Source organism: Aedes albopictus, chromosome 3 (genome assembly GCF_035046485.1).
Source record: "Aedes albopictus strain Foshan chromosome 3, AalbF5, whole genome shotgun sequence".
NCBI classification, from domain to species: Eukaryota; Metazoa; Arthropoda; class Insecta; order Diptera; family Culicidae; genus Aedes; species Aedes albopictus.
This window is the reverse complement of record NC_085138.1, coordinates 140,261,779-140,283,515: the sequence shown is the minus strand read 5'-3', so window position 1 is coordinate 140,283,515 and position 21,737 is coordinate 140,261,779. Positions and strand designations below refer to the sequence as shown.

The 21,737-nt window shown below is 42.6% G+C and overlaps 1 protein-coding gene across 1 annotated transcript in view; it reads left to right on the top strand.

Annotated features, from left to right (window-relative positions):
- The window catches only part of LOC109432412 (ceramide synthase 6), an 83,748-nt gene that overhangs the window by 39,341 nt on the left and 22,670 nt on the right, over positions 1–21,737 (top strand). Inside the window, exons 3-4 of the mRNA XM_019708757.3 lie at positions 5,990–6,433; positions 6,562–6,822. Of these exons, the coding sequence (XP_019564302.3) occupies positions 5,990–6,433; positions 6,562–6,822 (705 nt within the window). The remainder of the gene's footprint in view (positions 1–5,989; positions 6,434–6,561; positions 6,823–21,737) is intronic.

Genomic DNA, 21,737 nt, shown 5'->3' with positions numbered 1-21,737 from the left:
GCGATTTACACAGTGTATTCTGTGTATCCTCGCCTTTGGCGTTTTCCAATCGATACCGATCTGGTTTTATTGCTGTTGTTCTTTGTTGTGCTGTTATTGCAAACAGTTTAATCTTACCTAGTTTGGATAGTGGCTACGGTTAGGATAGCTCAGATCAATCTTCAGCATAAAAGAACAGCAACGATCAATCTTTGCAGACTTATGCAAAATGGTACAACCCAAGTGGCCTTGGTACAAGAACCTTACTTTCGTAAGGGAAATTTCTATCTAGGAAACCTTGTGAACCCGGTGTTTGCCACTTTCAGTAAACATGAAATGGCAAACTCGCGTGTCATGCCTCGAGCCTGTGTGCTTGTCAACAACGCAATAGTTGCTACACTCATCTCTGAACTAACCACCAGAGATGTATGTGCTATCACAATTGATGTATCTATTGGAAATCTCAACAGGAAATACGTCTTTTGTTCGGTTTATTTACCGCATGATGAACCATCCCCTACGGATGCTTTCAAACAAGTCATCGCATACTGTACTTCAAAAGGCCTTCCGCTTATTGTTGGCAGTGATGCTAATGCTCACCATATCATCTGGGGCAGCTCAGACATTAACTTGAGAAGCTCCAGTTTGATGGAGTACTTAAATAGTACAGATCTTGCATTACTTAACATAGGCAACCGCCCAACCTTCATGGTATCTGCTAGAGAGGAAGTGTTAGATATGACGCTTTGCTCTAGCAGAACTAGTCACGAGCTGACCAATTGGCATGTGTCAGATGAAGAATCTTTATCTGACCATCGCTATTTTTTTTTTTTGAACATTTAAATGTTTCTTCGCAAACATTGCGTTTCAGGAATCCTCGGTCAACAAACTGGGATCTTTTTACTGATTTGGTTGCGACCAAATTTCATGGATACTAACCATCCATTGACACTCCAAGTGATTTAGATGATGCCGTTGATACTACAACGACCTTCATCATGGAAGCTTTTGAAGAAGCATGCCCTCTACGGTCTGTGAAGATCACAAGAGGAACCCCTTGGTGGAACTCTGATCTGGCGAAACTCAGGAAACAATGTAGAAAGAGTTGGAACAGACGACGTTCGGCTGGTTCGGAGGCTTTCAGGTCGGCTCGCAAGGCCTACAGGAAAGTTCTCCGGTCTGCTGAACGATCCGGCTGGAAAAACCTTTGTGCAAATGTTTCCAGCTTGTGTGAAGTCAGTCGGTTAAACAGAATCCTTGCGAAATCTAAGGATTTCCGGGTGAACGAACTTTGTTTGCCAAATGTCTTCCCTGGATGTGTGGATATTACATCTTCGGATAAACCTGATGTCTTTTCTTGTAGTTATGATTCTTTAGCTTTGGCTCGGAGCATTGTAACTATAGAATCGATTGAGTAGGCTCTTAATAGCTTTGCTCCTTTCAAATCTCCTGGGGCAGATGGGATTCATCCTATTTTGCTTCAGAAGGGATTTGATTATTTCAAACATGTTTTGGAAAAACTACTTGTTTGCAGTTTTGCTACAGGGTATATTCCCAAATCCTGGCAGGACATTATTGTAAAGTTTATTCCAAAAGTGGGTCGTGCGTCGTATGAAGAAGCAAAGAGTTTCAGACCTATCAGTTTGCTTAGAACGCATTGTCGACCATCACATCCGTGATGTTCATCTGGCCAATGTGCCTCTTCATGTGAACCAACATGCTTACCAATCTGGAAAGTCCACTGTGACTCTTTTACACAAGGTTGTTTACGATATCGAGAAAGCATTCGCTCAAAAGCTGTCTTATCTGGGTGTTTTCTTAGATATCGAGGGTGCCTTTGACAACGTGCCTTTCGATGCCATATTGGAAGCCACACGGAGTCATGGTATATCTCCAATGATTTCCAATTGGATTCACCAAATGCTCAAAAACCGATATCTCTTCTCGACATTGCGTCTAGCAGGGGTTAGGAAATTGAGTGTTTGTGGATGACCCCAAGGGGGAGTCTTATCACCGCTTTTGTGGAATCTCGTAGCAGATACGCTATTGAGGCAACTCAATAATAGCGTATTTCCTACTTATGGTTTTGCCGACGACTACCTAGCATTGTTAGTTGGTATGTGTATAACCACCTTTTTCGACCTGATGCAAAGCGCCCTTCAGGTAGTTGAGGGTTGGTGTCGCCAATATGGCCTTTCGGTTAATCCGAGTAAAACATCTATTGTTCTTTTTACGGAAAGGCGAAACCGTAATGGCGTTCGACCTTTGCGTCTCTCTGATTTTGAAATTGATGTGACTGAACAGGTGAAGTACGTTGGAGCCATTCTTGATTCCAAACTTTCCTGGACACCTCACATTGAGTTCAGAATCAAGAAAGCTTGTATGGCCTTCGGGCAATGCCGGCGAACCTTTGGTACAACTTGGGGTCTAAAACCCAAGTATATCAAATGGATTTACACAACTGTGGTTCGGCCAATATTGGCTTATGGATGTCTTGTGTGGTGGCAAAAGGGCGAATTAAAATTAGGCCATCTCCAAAGGATGTGCTTAATGGCGATGTCTGGAGCGTTCTCTTCAACTCCCACGGCATCGCTCGAAGTTCTCTTTGGCGTTGCCCCACTACACATTCATCTCAAACAAGAAGCACTTTCTTGCACTTACCGGTTACGGGTACTCGGTCTACTAGAGGAAACTCCTGTGAACCGCACATCAACACACACCTCGTTGTTTCCACTTTTGGTGAATTGGGACAAAATTGTTCTTGCTCCAAGTGATCTTACAATTGCTTGTAATTTTCCGTATAGGACATTTTCCACGAAATTCCCTTCCCGGGAAGAGTGGACATCTGGTTATCTGGAAAGAAGTATTTCAGACAGTATCGTATGTTACACTGATGGCTCCCTTCTCGAAGGTCGAGCAGGTGCTGGTGTTTATTCTCGTGAGCTAAGGCTGTATCAGTCTTACTCACTTGGTAGACACTACACCGTTTTTCAAGCCGAAATCTTTGCTCTTATGTGCGGAGTGCAATCAGCACTTCAGCAGCACGTAATGGGCAAAGTATTATACTTCTGTTCAGATAGCCAGGCTGCTATTAAAGCACTTGCTTCGGCCAACTCTAGGTCGAAGGTAGTTATCGCTTGTCGAACTCAAATCGTAGAGCTGAATTCAACAAACGCTGTTCACCTTGTATGGGTACCTGGTCATTCTTCCATCGCTGGAAATGAATTGGCTGATGAGTTAGCTCGCACTGGAGCATCACATGACTTCATTGGCCCTGAGCCAGCTATTCCGATATCGAAGTGTGGGGTAAAGCTTCAGATTCATACCTGGGCTGCCATTCAACACAGACAATACTGGAATAGTTTGGAGTCATGTCGTCAAACCAAATTGTATTGTACTGCGCCATCTCAAAGAATGGCGAAGTATCTTACAAATCTGTTAAAGCAGAATTGCAGCATTCTGGTCAAAGCATTGACTGGCCACTGCCGACTCAGCTATCACATGGCGAATATTCAGCAAGCTGATTCATTTGCATGTGATAGCTGTGAATCCGATTATGGAACATCGTATCATTTGATATGTAACTGTCCAGTTTTTGCGCAACTGCGTTTCCGAGTATTCGGTAAACACTTATTAAGTGAAACTGACTTCAGAAACCTGAATCTTCAGGATATTTTGTTGTTCTTAACCCGCTGTGGTAAAGAGCTATAGGCTCTCTTCCGCTTTATGCGTTATTACCAGGGGCCTACATCGTCGAAACCAAAACATGACGCTGAAAGCGAGCGCCCATCAGCATCGTACGGACGCCGACGACGGGAACATTCAAAACAACATGCATGCGCTTCGCTTCAGCCGCCCTTCTTGTCACTTTCTTCGACGCAACGACGGGTGGCGGCTCATTTTCACACCGACTGGGATTCAGTTGAAACTTTCAAATTGTCTAAAATGTATGTTTGCTTAATATTTTTATGGGTAATGACCTATTTCAGTAAAATGTGCATAGAATACATTAACATTACACAGATTTGCCGGTTGTTACACTCATTAATTGAGTTATAACAGAGAAATTCATTCGATGTCGAACGAGCGTACGTGAGCTTGTGAGTGCGAAACAAAGTGGCGTCTGCGACGACGCAGCGCCGTCGGTTCATCGGTGACGATGACAGTCGGGCTGAGCGACGACGACGGCGCCTTGTTTCCATTGACGATTGAAACCTTTGTTTACAAACTTCGCCTGAAAATTTCAATTGAAATTGAAAATGTAGGGCCCTGGTTATTACAGTGCCCTTTTCAGGGCGCTGTTTGAACCCATTGTGGTACGCTTGTGCGTTAGTACCCTATTCCAGGGTATTTTTCCTATTTCCCTACCTGTCCCTATCCCCATCCAAATCCTTTTTCCTTCCTTTTCCCTCAGGTAGATGATGAAATAGGCTGTTATTTTGGCGATGGCACAAATGTCCCAAATGGAGGATAACGTGCCTCTGGAGCAGGCCTTCTGATACCTGACACTTGAAAAAGGTTTCCAAAGTGCACTAGTCAGCGTTTCGGCTAGTCAGCCGAGACGGTCAATAGCTGTTCAGACGTTTCTTTCACGTTGATTAGACCGGTCGTCCTCTATGGGCACGAAACATGGACCCTACGTGCAGAGGACCAACGCGCCCTTGGAGTTTTCGAACGGAAGGTGTTGCGTACCATCTACGGCGGAGTGCAGATGGAAGACGGGACTTGGAGAAGGCGGATGAACCACGAGCTGCATCAGCTGCTGGGAGAACCAACCATCGTCCACACACTTAAATTCAGAAATTGATCTCGGTAAACGGTTTACCGAGAATCAAACAGCTGATATCTCGGTAAAATATTTACTGATTCTCGGTAAAATTTTTACCGAGATTTCGGTAAACCATTACCGAGTCTCGGTGAACTTTGCCGAGATCTCGGTAAAAAGTCGGATTACCGAGATCTCGGCAAAGTTTTAACGACATCTCGGTAAAACTTTTACCGAGATTCAGTGAAAATTATTACCGGATTCTCGGCTGTTGGATTCTCGGCAATCCGTTTGCTGAGGTCGGCGATTTAATTTAAGTGTGCATACCGCGAAAATCGGGAGGCTATGGTGGGCGGGTCACGTCATCAGGATGTCGGATAGCTACCCGACTAAAATGGTTCTCGAGAGTCATCCGACCGGTACAAGAAGACGTGGAGCGCAGCGAGCTAGGTGGGTCGACCAAGTGGAGGACGATCTGCGGACCCTACGCAGAGTGCGGAACTGGAGACAAACAGCCATGGACCGAGTGGAATGGAGGCGGCTACTATGTACAGCAGAGGCCACCTCGGCCTTAGCCTGACCGGAAGGAAGAAAGGACGTTTCTTTCACAGGCGTCGTACCATTCGTCTTAGTCACACTAAGGGGACGTGACACATTGTAGAGGAGAAAAGCGTTGATGAGCTACGGTTTTGGCTCCTCGTGTTTTCGCTCACTCTATGGCGGCTTAGGCGTTTCTTCTCTCCTCTATCTTGCTCCAGGTGTGATCTAATGCTTTACCTGAGTGCTTAGCTCATCCAAATTATTCTCGCCGGTGGCAATGAAGGCGTTCTTGTTGACGCTCCATTGATCTTCTACGCTTCCGGATACATATCACTAAACTCTCTCTCTCTCTCTTCTTGGCGTAACGTCCTCATTAGGACAAAGCCTGCTTCTCAGCTTAGTGTTCTATGAGCACTTCCACAGTTATTAACTGAGAGCTTCCTCTGCCAATGACCATTTTGCAAGCGTATATCGTGTGGCAGGCACGAAGATACTCTATGCCCAAGGAAGTCAAGGAAATTTCCTTTACGAAAAGATCCTGGACCGACCGGGAATCGAACCCGTCACCCTCAGCATGGTCATGCTGAATACCCGTGCGTTTACCGCCTCGGCTATATGGGCCCTATATCACTAAACACTAAGCTTGAATACGTCTGACATAAACGAATGCTAACCGATTCTCATTTCCTCCCTATCTATTTGCAGATCGTTAAGCTCACCAAGCAAACCGACTTGAGCGAACGGCAGATCGAACGGTGGTGGCGCCGGCGGAGAGCCCAGGACAAGCCAACCACGCTGGTGAAGTTCTGCGAAAACTCGTGGCGATGCATCTACTACACGTACAGCTTCATCTTCGGATGTATCGTCATGTGGGACAAACCGTGGCTGTGGGACATCAAGAACTGCTGGTACGGTTACCCGCACCAATCGGTCACCAACGACATCTGGTGGTACTACATGATCTCGATGGCCTTCTACTGGTCGCTGACCGCTTCGCAGTTCGTCGACGTCAAGCGAAAGGACTTCTGGCAGATGTTCGTCCACCACATGATCACCATCGTGCTGATAGCGCTCAGCTGGGTGTGCAACCTGCATCGGGTGGGTTCGCTGGTGCTTCTGGTGCACGACTGCGCTGATATTTTCTTGGAGGTGAGTATTACGACCTTTTCGGTTCCTCGCAGTCCTTTTTTTATTGCTGAATCATCAACAATCGAAAAGAGTAAAATTTAAAGCCGGTTATAAATACCTGAACAATTAATCGCTATGTTTTATTGCAGGCCGCCAAGATTACGAAATACGCGCAGTACCAGAAGGTGTGCGATACCATCTTTGCCGTCTTCACGGTGGTGTGGATCATCACCCGGCTGGTGCTCTACCCGCGAATTATCTACAGTTCATCGGTGGAGGCGCCTAGCATATTGCCCATGTTTCCCGCTTACTACATCTTCAACACGTTGCTGATTCTGCTGCTGGTGTTGCACATCGGTTGGACCTATCTAATCATTCAGATCGCCGTGAAGGCAATCAGATCGGGACAGGTGAGTTATTATCGCTGTCAAGTAAATATAGGCGGCAACCTGCTGCTTAGTCTCCGAAAAGGGGTACATGTTAAATGTTCGGGTCATACCAAGTCGAGCTGTGAAGATACTAGTACAGGCGTAATTCGTTAGGTGTTGAACTCTGTGGTTCTGCTCTTGTTGTGTCTCAGGCATTGTTGTTATGATAAAATTACGAATTTGGTTCAGCAAACTTTATTTCTACTTATTCTGCAATATTTTTCTTGAAATTTTATAAGCTCAGCTTCATTAGTTGTCAGGAAGTAATATTCGTAATGCATTATATTAGTACAAAAGTATCTAGTTTAAATATATATATTGTTCAAACATTGTTGATTTCAATGTCATAAATCTTTGACACCCATTTCAAAATCTGAATACCCACTGAAAAAGCAATATCGATAGACTTTTAATACTTTATAATTAAGGTATTGTGGATTTACCGGCTACTTGTATTCTACCGGTTACTTAAGTAGCCGTTACAAAGTAGCCGTTTTCATATAAAAATCAACTTAATTGTCAAAAAATGAATGTCGCTGAGTAGTTAGTGGCAACGAGGAATAGCGCAAACAATAAAAATGTTTAAAAACATTTTTAAGTTACTCTTTTTATAAAACGGCCACTTTGGAGGCCATACTGAAGCGACCGGTAGAATACAAGCAGCCGGTAAATCCACAATAATTAAAGGTCCTACGTCTAGTAGGTCCATGGACGTGTTAGTCGTAGAGCTGCTACCACTCTTTCGAGGCTGTATTTTATGTTGACAAATGTTATCAACTTATGAGAAGAAGGCAAAAAAAACATGTTTTCCCTTACTAAAAGTTCACACAAATACCAATCGCAATGCGGAATACGGAGACGTAGCAAACCGCGTCCTAACTTTGCACAGTTATTTTGATCACTAACAGGCTTCGAAAAAAAAACTTAGTTGCAGAAATACACCTGTTGACCCAGTCTAATATGTAGTTAACGTATTCGTTGATCCTACTTCTGATTGGGCAACTATTTATTTGAATTTTGATTAGTGAAACCTCCTGGTGATAAACTCTGGGATGAAGGGCAATAAAACCAGTATTTCGGACCCCTGCCAGGCGCCCTGGGTTGAAGGGAGCAGGGGGTTGCAACTTAGGCGTAGGTCCACAACCATTACATGTGAGGGCTGAGGACGCCCCATGGATCCCAGTGGATAGACAAATAGAAAGGTGATCATGAGGGTAGGGACGTTAAGCCAAGGAAATATAGGAGGATAAGTGCCAAGCGTGAAAAGAAAGAACAACGCCCTTGTCAGCAAGGCGTACGAGTCTAAGAAATCAGAGCTCTTGAAGACGATGAGCGCGATGCATGCGCTCAATACTTTCTACAGTTATTACCACCCGTCGAAATCGAACGCCGCGGCTCAACATCGAGAAGCTGCGTAAAGTAGAAATTGCTCAAGACTGCGCGCAGCAGCTAGTAGTGGCCCTACCAACAGAAGAGCAGCTTTGCGCAGCTACACTTAAAGATGGTTTAGGGACATCAGATCTGCCATAGGTAGAACCTCGGCTTCAGCGCTAAGCTTCGCGCCTCCAAATCACAGAAACGACTATTATGACGGCGAATGTGAACAGTTGATAAACGAGAAGTTGGGCAAGAATGTTGCAATGCCGTACGAGGGCGAATGAGGCACGTTATAGACAGGCGCGGAACAGGCAGAACTCAGTTTTCCGGAGGAAGAAGTGCCATCAGGAAGAATGAGATCGCGAAGCGGTGGAAGAGATATACCGCGCTAAGAACACACGGAAGTTCTACGAGAAGCTGAACCGCTCGCGCAGAGGCTTTTTGCCACAAGCTGACATGTGCCGAGACAATCACAGAATCTTCTCACGAGCGAACGTGAGATGGTCGAGAGATGGCGACAGCATTACGATGAGCACCTTAATAGCGACGTTGTAAGCACAGAATATGGCGTGATAACAGATCTAGCAGAACGTGCGCAAGACGAAAGGTTTCCAGCCCCTAACCTCCAAGAGATTGAGGAGGAGGTTGGACGGTTGAAAAACAACAAAGCCGGCTGAGCAGATCAATTTACCAAGCGAGCTTCTAAAATACGGTGGAGAAGCACTGGTGAGAGCACTGCACTGGATCATTAGCAAGATTTGGGAGGAGTAATGGATGGAAGGTATCGTGTGTCCTATACTGAGCGCTACCTACAAGATACTCTCCCAAATTTTATGCCGCCGTCTATCAATGATTCGTGGGGCAATATCAGGCTGGATTCATGGATGAACGCGCTACAACGGACCAGATGTTCACCACCCGCCAGGTGTTACAGAAATGCCGCGAATACAACGTGCCCTTGTTCATCGATTTTAACCCTTTACTTCCCACGACTTTGAACGACTATTTCTATGCCAAGAAAGCGTTTCCGAAAAAAGTGCTTGAACAAAAGTTATTGTAAATTGGCCAAATTTTACGAAATCAACAAAAAAAAACCAGATTAATCCACCTAATGGTGATAGCGCCTTTCTCGTTGAATATGTACTCATGATCTTTTCGTCGACGTTAGCCGAAATTATCCTGAATCCTGAGAACACGTTATATAGAAATGCAACATTTTTAACAGACTTGGGAAACTTATTGATGACACACATTTCGATGTTACGTTCAACGACAAAACAGAGCTGACAAATATCAGACCTCTTAGTTGACTACTTGACTACCTTAACTTTATTCAAAATCGCAGATCATTTACGATTTTCGACTAAGTTTTTTTCAGCATACTGTAGGCTATATTTTTATTATTCTTGGTTACACGATTATGAGAAAAATGCAGAAAAGGTAAATATTCCTTTCAAATTTCAATCGCAATGAAAAGAGCGAGGACTCAAGCAGCCGCACCCAAATTGTGAGCAGTACCGTTTCGGAACCCGTTTCGGATCACTACCGGTGGGTTTCTAATGTGATCTGAGCTTATTTTTTGCTAATCCTTTGCTAAGTTTTTGGAAAAGTCGTGATTTTATGTATCGCATGCATGATTTTGCTTCACTTCTCTATTTAATTACTTCTGGTGGAACACTCGCAACTGATTCCGGAACACTATTATACTAGCCTTAGATGTGGCGTGCGACTATTTTCTTGCTGACCGTTCATCAGATTATCAAAAAGCCGCTATGGTTAGGTTCCCTTCTATATTTTACCACTTCTGGCGGGACACTCGTTACCAGTTCTGGAAGATTTTTTTTCTGGCCAGCTGTTCAGTGGGCTATTGAAAAAGCCTTCATTTGATGTGTCACATGCATAGGTTCGGATTTTTTATATTTGACCACTTACGACGGAACACTCAAAATCGGTTCCCGGAATCGATCTATTATCCCAAATATGGTCTGAGACTATTTTCTTCCTAACCGTTCATCGGGTAATCTAATAAACCATTTGATGTATCGCATGTTTTTGGTTTTCTTGTAGGGTGACTGTACCAATTATGGCACTACCTAAGGAAAACTATTCGTACAAAAATGACGAGAAGACCAACGAATGTCATCAATATGTTAAAAGATAGATAAGTTTCCATACTTTACAGGAAAAATATACAAACGGACCCAAAACTACGTTTAGTATTTATTACTGCGTGTGCCAATGATAGGAACCCTGTTCCAATTATGGATACATTTTTTAACTTCGGTTCCTTTTCGCACTATTCGCATGCATTCCTTATGGGATTAGCCATAACTGGTACACTATGGCGATAAAGGGTGCAAGGAAGCCGAAATTTTAAGGAAAATGATTTATTTCAACCATAATTTGAGCAAAATGTGGAATTTTATTGAGTGCAACCATCTTTTGTGAACGTTAGCTGTTGTTCACAAAATTTTTCTTGTTGATTTACATCGTTAAAGCGTGAAAATCAACTATGGCGAATAATTGGTACTATAGCCATAATTGGTACACTTACCCTACATTTGACCATTTCTGGCGGAACACCCGGAATCGGTTCCGTAACACATTGATATGGTCTGTGACTGATTTCTGGCTAACTGTTAATCATCTTAAATTAGTTCCCTAATGTAGTATTAGCCTACTTCCTTGATTACTGATCATAAGGTTAATGAAAACCCGTGATTTGATGTGTCGCATTCATGAGTTTAGTACACTTCTACATGTGGCCACTTCCGGAGGGAAACAAGGAACCGGTCCCGGAACACTACCGGTTCAGATATAGTCTGAAACTGTTTTCTTGCTAACCGTTCATCAGGTTATCAAAAAAGTCGCGCTTTGATGTGTCGCATGCATGGCTTTGGTTCACTTTTATATTTGGCCACTTCCGGCGGGCTACCCGGAATTAATTCCGGAATACTACCGACAGACCCCAATGTGGTCTAATCCAATTTACTTAATAACTGGTCATCAGGTTATTGGAAAAGCTGTGATTTGATGTGTCGCATGCTTGGGTTTGGGTCACTATTATATTTGATAACTTCCGGCGAAACACCCGGAACCGGTTCCGGAACACTACCGGTTCAGATATGGTCCTAGACTATTTTCTTACCAACCGTTAATTAGGTTATCAAAAAATTTGCATTTCGATGTGTCGCATGCATGGATTTGGTTTACTATTATATTTTGACCACTTCCGGCGGGACATCCGGAACAGGTTCCGGAACACTACCAGTTCAGATATGGTCTAAGACTATTTTCTTGGAAACCGTTCATCAAGTTATCGAAAATGCCGCAGTTTGATGTGTCGTATGTAAGGGTTTGGTGCATTTTCATGTCGGGCCCCTTCCAGGGGTACCAGTCCGGAACACCTAAATGGCCATAACTCCGGAACGGCTGGACCGATCCGAACCATTTTCAATAGGAAACAATGGGACCAGATTCCGCGTCGAATGAACCGTCGGTCATTAAAATCGGTTGAGGTTTACTGCCAAAAAGTGATGTGAGTTTTTTGTCCACACACATACACACATACACACATACATCAGGTATCAGGTATCAGTAGGTCGGCTCTAGAGGCACGTTCTCCTCCATTTGGGAAATTTGTGCCATCGCCATGAACACGAGCCTATTCATCATTTACCTGACGGAGAAGGGAAGGAAAAAGGATAGGAGATGGGAAAGGACAGGTAAGGGAATAGGAACGTCATACTCGCAAAAGCGTACCACAATGGGTTCACATAGCGTCCTGAAAAGGACACTGTAATAACGCATAAGCGTGCCACAATGGGTTCGAACAGCGCCCTGAGAAGGGCACTGTGATAATGCATAAAGCGTAAAGAGAGCCTATAGCTCTTTACCACAGCGGGTCAAGAACAACAGAACGTCCTGAAGATTCAGGTTTCTGAAGTCAGTTTCACTTAATAAGTGTTTCCCGAGTACTCGGAAACGCAATTGCGCAAAAGCTGGACAGTTACATATTAAATGATACGAAGTTCCATAATCGGATTCACAGCTATCACATGCAAATGAATCAGCTTGCTGAATATTCGCCATGTGATAACTGAGTCGGCAGTGGCCAGTCAATGCTTTGACCAGCATGCTGCAATTCTGCTTTGACAGATTTGTTAGATACTTTGCCACCCCTAGAGATGGCTCAGTACAATACAATTTTGTTTGACGACATGACTTCAAACTATTCCAGTATTGTTTGTGCTGAGTGGCAGCCCAGGTGTCAATCTGAAGCTTCACCCAACACTTGGATACCGGAATAGCTGGCTCAGGGCCAATGAAGTCATGTGATGCTCCAGTGCGAGCTAACTCATCAGCCAATTCATTTCCAGCGATGGAAGAATGGCCAGGTACCCATACAAGGTGAACAGCGTTTGCTGAATTCAGCTCCTCAATTTGAGTTCGACAAGCGATAACTATCTTCGACCTGGAGTTGGCCGAAGCAAGTGCTTTAATAGCAGCCTGGCTATCTGAACAGAAGTATATTACTTTGCCCATTACGTGCTGCTGAAGTGCTGATTGCACTCCGCACATAAGAGCAAAGATTTCGGCCTGAAAAACGGTGCAGTGTCTGCCAAGTGAATAAGACTGATACAGCCTTAGCTCACGAGAATAAACACCAGCACCTGCTCGACCTTCTAGAAGGGAGCCATCAGTGTAACATACGATGCCGTCTGAAATACTTCTCTCCAGATAACCAGATGTCCACTCTTCCCGGGAAGGGAATTTCGTGGAAAATGTCCTATATGGAAAATTACAAGCAATTGTAAGATCACTTGGAGCAAGGACAACTGTGTCCCAATTCACCAAAAGTGGAAACAACGAGGTGTGTGTTGAACTGCGGTTCACAGGAGTTTCCTCTAGTAAACCGAGTACCCATAGACGGTAAGTGCAAGAAAGTGCTTCTTGTTTGAGATGAATGTGTAGTGGGACAACGTCAAAGAGAACTTCGAGCGCTGCCGTGGGAGTTGAAGAGAACGCTCCAGACATCGCCATTAAGCACATCCTTTGGAGATGGCCTAACTTTGATTGGACCGTTCTCACTTCGCCCTTTTGCCACCACACAAGACATCCATAGGCCAATATTGGCCGAACAACAGTTGTGTAGATCCATTTGATATACTTGGGTTTTAGACCCCAAGTTGTACCAAAGGTTCGCCGGCATTGCCCGAAGGCCATACAAGCTTTCTTGATTCTGAACTCAACATGAGGTGTCCAGGAAAGCTTGGAATCAAGAATGACTCCAACGTACTTTACCTGTTCAGTCACATTGATTTCAGAATCAAAGAGACGTAAAGTTCGAACACCATTACGGTTTCGCTTTTCCGTGAAAAGAACAATAGATGTTTTACTCGGATTTACCGAAAGGCCATATTGGCGACACCAACCCTCAACTACCTGAAGAGCGTTTTGCATCAGGTCGAAAAGGGAGCTGATGCACATACCGACTAACAATGTTAGGTAGTCGTCGGCAAAACCATAAGTAGGAAAACCGCTATTATTGAGTTGCCTCAATAGCGTATCTGCTACGAGATTCCATAAAAGTGGTGATAAGACTCCCCCTTGGGGGCATCCACAAACACTCAATTTCCTAATCGCCGCTTGACGCAATGTCGAGTAGAGATGTCGGTTTTTGAGCATTTGGTGAATCCAATTGGAAATCATTGGAGATATACCATGACCCCGTGCGGCTTCCAATATGGCATCGAAAGGCACGTTGTCAAAGGCACCCTCGATATCTAAGAAAACACCCAAGCAGGATTGCTTTTGAGCGAATGCCTTCTCGATATCGTAAACAACTTTGTGTAAAAGAGTCACAGTGGACTTTCCAGATTGGTAAGCATGTTGGTTCACATGAAGAGGCACATTGGCCAGATAAACATCACGGATGTGATGATCCACAATGCGTTCTAAGCATTTCAGAAGAAAAGAGGTCAAACTGATAGGTCTGAAGCTCTTTGCTTCTTCATACGACGCGCGACCCACTTTCGGAATAAACTTCACAGTAATATCCCGCCAGGATTTGGGAATATACCCTGTAGCAAAACTGCAAACAAGTAGTTGTTTCAAAACATGTTTGAAATGATCAAATCCCTTCTGAAGCAAAATAGGATAAATCCCATCTGCCCCAGGAGATTTGAAAGGAGCAAAGCTATTAAGTGCCCATTCAATCGATTCTAAAGTTATGATACTCCGAGCCGAAGCTAAAGAATCATAACTACAAGAAAAGACATCAGGTTCATCCGAAGATGTAATATCCACACATCCGGGGAAGTGTGTACTGAATAAACATTCTAAAACTTCCTCATCAGAGGAAGTGAAATCACCATTTGGCAAACGAAGTTCGTTCACTTGAAAATCCTTAGATTTTGCAAGGATTTTGTTCAATCGACTGGCTTCACTCAGACTGGAAACATTTGTACAAAGGTTTTTCCAGCCGGATCGTTCAGCAAACCGAAGAGCTTTCTGGTAGGCCTTGCGAGCCGACCTGAAAGCCTCCGATCCAGCCGAACGTCGTCTGTTCCAACTCTTTCTACATTGTTTCCTGAGCTTCGCCAGATCGGAGTTCCACCAAGGGGTTCCTCTTGTGGTCTTCACAGACCGCAGAGGGCAGGCTTCTTCAAAAGCTTCCATGATGAAGGCCGTTGTAGTATCAACGGCATCATCTAAATCACTTGGAGAGTCAATTGATGGTGAGTATCCATGAAATTTGGCTGCAACCAAATCGGTAAAGAGATCCCAGTTGGTTGACCGGGGATTCCTGAAACGCAAAGTTTGCGAAGTAAAATTCACATGTTCAAACAAGATGTAACGATGGTCAGATAAAGATTCTTCATCTGACACATGCCAATTGGTCAGCTCATGACTAATTCTGCTAGAGCAAAGCGTTATGTCTAACACTTCCTCTCTACCAGATACCATGAAGGTTGGGCGGTTGCCTATGTTAAGTAATCCAAGATCTGTACTACTCAAGTATTCCATCAAACTGGAGCCTCTCAAATTGATGTCTGAGCTGCCCCAGATTATATGGTGAGCATTAGCATCACTACCAACAATTAGCGGAAGGCCTTTTGAAGTGCAGTATGCAATGACTTGCTTGAAAGCATCCGTAGGGGATGGTTCATCATGCGGTAAATAAACCGAACAATAAACGTATTTCCTGTTGAGGTTTCCAACAGATACATCTATTATGATAGCACATACATCTCTTGTAGTTAGTTCAGAAATGAGTGTAGCAACGATTGCGTTGTTGACAAACACACATGCTCGAGGCATGACACGTGAGTTTGCCATTTCATTTTTACTGAAAGTAGCAAACACCGGATTCACAAGGTTTCCTAAATAGAAATTCCCCTTACGAAAGTAAGGTTCTTGGACTAACGCCACTTGGGCTGTACCATTTTGCATAAGTCTACAAAGATTGATCGTGGGACCAGATTCCGCGTCGAATGAACCGTCGGTCATTAAAATCGGTTGAGGTTTACTGCCAAAAAGTGATGTGAGTTTTTTGTCCACACACATACACACATACACACATACATACACACACACATACATACACACAGACATCACCTCAATTCGTCGAGCTGAGTCGATTGGTATATGTGACTCGACCCTCCGAGCTTTCTATCAAAAAGTCATTTTTGGAGTGAACATATAGCCTTTTCAGTACACTTAGTGTTCGAGAAAGGCAAAAAGCCGATGGAGTTTTCAAAACTATTGCCAAAGAAATCCCCAATGAAACATCCAGAAAAATGTTCAATGAAATTGACAAAATTGTTTACAGTACAGTACAGTATGTAACAGAAAGCTCGATAACCCTTTTGCAGGTGTCGTGCAGCAGGAACTATGCTCAAGGAAGTTGAGGAACATAACAAAAAATATCTGGAATCGAACCTGTCACTGTCGATATGATCTTTATGAATATCTGCATATTTCATTCTTCAGCTACATGGCCCTAGAATTACCGAATGAATTGCTGAGAGAATTGTATTATGAATGATCAAAAGGAATGTAATAAAAGTTCTTGAAGAAAATGCCAAAATAATTCCCTAAGTAATAGCCAAAGGAATTATTAAGAAAATGTCCAAAATAAAAAAAAATGCAAGCATTGTCAGATGAATTGATAAAGGATTTGCCAAATATCCGATGCCGAAAGAATTTCGAAAAAAAAAATGCCGATTTAGTTTCACAAGGAATTGAATATGCGGAAAGAACCCTTTTAATTATTTTTTTTTTGAAAGACTTCCCCGAAAATTATCAGAGAAATTTCCAATTAAAATTTTCCGGAGAAATTCTCGAGGAAGTTGTGTATAATTAACAATCCAGCCATCCAAGAAATTACTAAAAAATCCTAATTAATCCACCTAGCGGTGGTGGCGCCTTTCTCGTGCCTTCGAAACCCCATTTCAATAAAGCTCAAGCGAAATGTTTATGTTAGAGTGACTGGAAGGGAGAGTGGTGTCATGTTCCGATTTTGACAGGTCTCCTGCTCGTTTGGAACGCGCGTTTGTATGGATTTGACAGCAATTTGACACATGATCTTTGTTCCAATTTTGACATTGACGCCACTCTAAGTTAAAGGCACTCTAGTTTATGTATATCGCACTTTCATACAATTAACAGAAATCCATTTCATCATACCAGAAATCATATCGTTTATATGGCTTTCGATGTTTGAGCCTCAAACTCTTAAGAAAAAGACGCTATCTTGAATTTGAAGCCGCCATTTAAGATTAAAGATTGTCATCTTGGATGTTCTGGTCGTCATTTTTGGAATCCAGACATCATCCCCATACCAAATATACCAATAATGCATTGTTTCAGGCCCTAAAACTCAATTAAACAGCCGCGCTATTGAATTCGGAACCGCCATCTTAAATTTTAGATCGGCATTTTGGATATCCTGATCGCCATTTTGGACTCTGGAAGTCTTCCCCATACCAAATATAATATAATATCCAGTCATCAGGTTATCAGGAAAGCCATTATTTGTTGTATCGCATGCATGAGTTTGGTACTCTTTTATATTTGGCCACACCCGTCGAGACCCCTGGAACCGGTTCCGGACAACTACCGGTTCAGATATGGTCTGATACTGCTTTCCTGCTGACCGTTTATCAGGTTATCAAAAAATGCCGCTGTTTGATGTGTCGCATGCATGGGTTTGGTACTCTTTTATATTTGGCCACTTCCGGCGGGACATCCGGAACCGGTTCCGGAACACTACCGGTTCAGATATGGTCTGATTCTGTTTTCCTGCTTACCGTTCGTAAGATTGTCGAAAATGCCTCTGTTTGATGTGTCGCACGCATCGGTTTGGTACTCGTTTATATTTGGTTACATCCGGCGGAACATCCAGAACCGGTTCCGGAACACTACCGGTTCAGATATGGTCTGATACTGTTTTCCTGCTTACCGTTCATCAGGTTATCGGAAATGCCGTTGTTTGATGTGTCGCATGCATGGGTTTGGTACTCTTTTATATTTGGCCACTTCCGGTGGGACATCCGGAACCGGTTCCGGAACACTACCGGTTCAGATGTAGCCTGATACTGTTTTCCTGCTAACCGTTCATCGGATTATCGAAAAAGCCGCTGATTGATGTGTCGCATGCATGAGTTATGTTCAATTTGATATTTGGCCACTTCCGGCGGGACACCCAGAACCGGTTCCGGAACACTACCGGTTCATATATGGTCTGAGACTATTTTCCTGCTTACCGTTCATCAGATAATCGTAGATGCCGTGGTTTGATGGGTCGCATGCATGGGTTTGGTGCATTTTCATGTCTGGCCCCTTCCAGGGGTACCGGTTCCGGAGCACCTAAATGGCCATAACTCCGGAACGGCTGGACCGATCCGAACCATTTTCAATAGGAAACAATGGGACCAGATGCCGCGTCGAATGAGCCATCAATCGTTAAAATCGGTTGATATTTACTATCTAAAAGTGAGGTGACCTTTTTTTGTACACATACACACACACATACATACACACACACACACATACACACACACAGACATCATCTCAACTCGTCGAGCTGAGTCGATTGGTATATGAAACTTGCCCCTCTGGGGGCTCTATCGAAATTTTATTTTTGGAGTGAACATATAGCCTTTCGGTACACCTTGGTGTACGAGAAAGGCAAAAAGTTGTGAATCAATAGTTTTTTGATTGTTTATCAATAGTTCCACTATTGAAACAAGTGGTTAGCAGTTGGGTTTACCTAATGTGATTACAATCATATTCTAAAATCTATTGCATCATATTCATCTAATTCCGTTTGTCTCGAGTTCGTCGAAAATCGATGGTGTTCTCTAGAGCAACCATGGGAAGTAGAGGGTTAAGTCAGTCCTGGAACAGTGTTTTGCTTGGCTGATTGCATTTTTGGTAACAGTATTTATTCTGTTTTCATAGCTTAATTTTGTCTAGGAAAACTAATCCTAATGGGCCAACCCGGAATCGGGTTGTAATGCAAGACGGCTGCATTTTGATGTCCGTGCTAGGGATCTGTTTGCTTGTCTTGCAGTATTTATCGCCAGAAATGATCTGAAAGTATGCAATAACTCCGGTTGCTAGGGCTATATTCCTCCTGAGTGATAGAAGAACCCTACACATCCCAACTAACATTTATTGTGAATGTAAACGTCAACAAAGCGTCCTCAATACGGCTTGATGCTGAGTTACTGTGTTGTACATATGGACGGAAGCTTCTATGCAAGCCCTATACCAATGAATCTGGCGAACTTAATCCACTTGTACATGCTGTGCGATCAGCTTCTATGCCACCTAGCCATAGCTCTTTTCTCGGCTCCTATGTAACCACTAACTGAATAACATCTTGAGAAGGCGCTTTTTCAGCCTTTTCGCAGTTGTTAAATAATAGTTTTTCGGCATCCCCAAATTAAACGATTAAATATAATTAGGTTATGACGCAATACATGTGGAACTGGAATTATCACTTTTATAATTGAATAATTAAAGTACTTGCCGCTACTTAGAATCGAACTCCCGATCTCCGTATCCACTGGTCCCGATAATGTCCTCGCTGCCACACTGCTATATAAAAATAACATAGAAAATAGCCCGTTTTGTTTTACTCCAGACAAGGATTCATATTAATTGTGTCACAAGAAACCTAACCCAACTACATCTTGCTGCAAAAGCTTGTGAAACGTCAAACGCAATAATGTTTACATTGAACAAGCTGTGTGGTTGCGCCAACAGATTCTTCTTCACAGCTTCTAGCTGAAAGAGTGTTCTTTAAACGGCTACGAAGTGCTGCTGTTTTGTGTTTTGGCAACATTACAAAACGTACTGTATAAAAGCAGCTGTTGTAGTGGCTGGGACTCTTACTCGATTTGCACATCTTCCGGCATTGCACTATGGGCCAGAAATCGAAATTTCGCGACAAAAGTCAAAAAAGTTGTTTTTCTAAGATCAATTAATTTTTATATAATGTATGATTGTTTGGGCTATGTTTGATTGTATTCCGACTGATTTTTTCGATTTGTAACAAAATTGTATGGTTTTTTGTATGGAGAAACTTCTTATAAGCGAAAATTCTTGATTTTAATCAATATTAAGGGAAATGTACTGAAAAATGTGACCAACAAGTATAACGCATACATTTCCTAAAAGTAATTTGAGTACATTTTGCATATTTGATGCACAAATTGCGATGATTTTAAGTTTAAATTTAAATTTCACAATATTTACTTGAATTTTACGTTTTACTTGCCATTTTTTTCAAGAAGTAGGAGTACATAGCACCAAACAACTTTTATTCTAGAAGGTTTTGTTTCGGATATGACTGTGATTGTAGGCTTTTATTAGTGAAATTAGGAATAAAACCACAGCTCAGGTGAGATGTTTTCTCACGATCCTTATATACTACACAAGTGTTTTACCGACTAAGCTACCGATCCAATTAATGACACGGCATTTTATTTGTAATAAGGAAAATCTATCCTTTTCTCAAGTCATTCCCCTAATCGTAAATATGTCCATCCCACTTGTATGCACGAAGAGCGAGCGCAATTTATTTATTGTTCAATTACCGGCTCTGAGTCATTTGGCCGAAAGGGTCGTTTGGCCGGACGCCGTTTGGCTGAAGGAGAAATGTTGAACTTAAACAATGGTGTCACTGTTTTCCACGACAGTGGAAAAGAATGGCCTATGATTTAAAGGAGGAAAAATCTCTGGTAAAATATTGAAGTTTCAACGCCAACTAATCCCCCAAATGGCAGGACATCTGAAGCACCTGAGTAGCGGATTTTTTACCAAAAACTTATCCATACATACATACAGTTGAGTTAATTGAAAACCATAATTGACCACGCAAATTGATGTACCGAAACTTTGCACTTTGAGTAAGTGTGTGGTATTGATTTAAAAGCCTACAATCACAGTCATATCTGGAAGAAAACCTTCAAGAATAATAGTTGTTTGTTGCTATGTGTATTGTTTCGCAAGCCATAAAGTAGTTGCGTCGTAATGGCAAGATTGGATGATTATTGAAGCACAGTGTAAAGCATGTTGAAAATTACTAAAAAAAATGCACTAAAATAACTCTAACTTGGTCTCCCGCAAATTCCCGCAAAAAAGTTCGGTAGCATTCGAAAAAGAAGAGTCTGAACTAGCATCCTAGACCAGTTGCATGTCGAATACGGTCGAATACTCCTACTTTTTGAACAAATTGGCAATTAAAATGTAAAATTTAAGTAAATATTGTGAAATTTCAATTTAAACTTAAAATCATCGCAATTTGTGCATCAAATATGCAAAATGTACTCAATTTACTTTTAGGAAATGTATGCGTTGTACTTGTTGGCCACATTTTTCACCACAAATCACATTTTTCTGAATAATGATTAAACTCAAGAATTTTCGCTTATAAGAAGTTTACCCATACAAAAAATCATACAATTTTGTTACAAATCGAAAAAATCAGTCGGTATACAATCAAACATAGCCCAAACAATCATACATATATAAAAATTTATTGATCTTAGAAAAACAACAATTTTGATTTTTGTCGCGAAATTTCGATTTCTGGCCCATAGTGCATTGAATTAAAGTGCAATAAAAGCAAGCCAAATATTGTCGCGCTTATCTTTTATTAGAGTCCTGCGGCGGTCGTACGCTCGCAAGGCATACCGCCGCATGACAGTCGCAAGGCTTAACAAAAGAAAAAGTGTTCCCGCCAAAAACAAAAGCACGTGGGTTTCGCAGTGACAGATGTTTTTGAATGTATTTGTGACGAACGGCAAGAGTGGCTCAGTGGAATGAGTGTTCTTGCTGTCAAACCCCATATAATGGCATTAAAATACTTTTAAATCTGGTGACACTGTTACGATTAGTGACTGTCGCGCTTATATCAGAAGCTAGTGGCAGATAATCGCCATATTCTGATTTTTCTCGAGAAGCATAATAATTTCACAGCACAGACATGGATAGCTGTAAAGAAT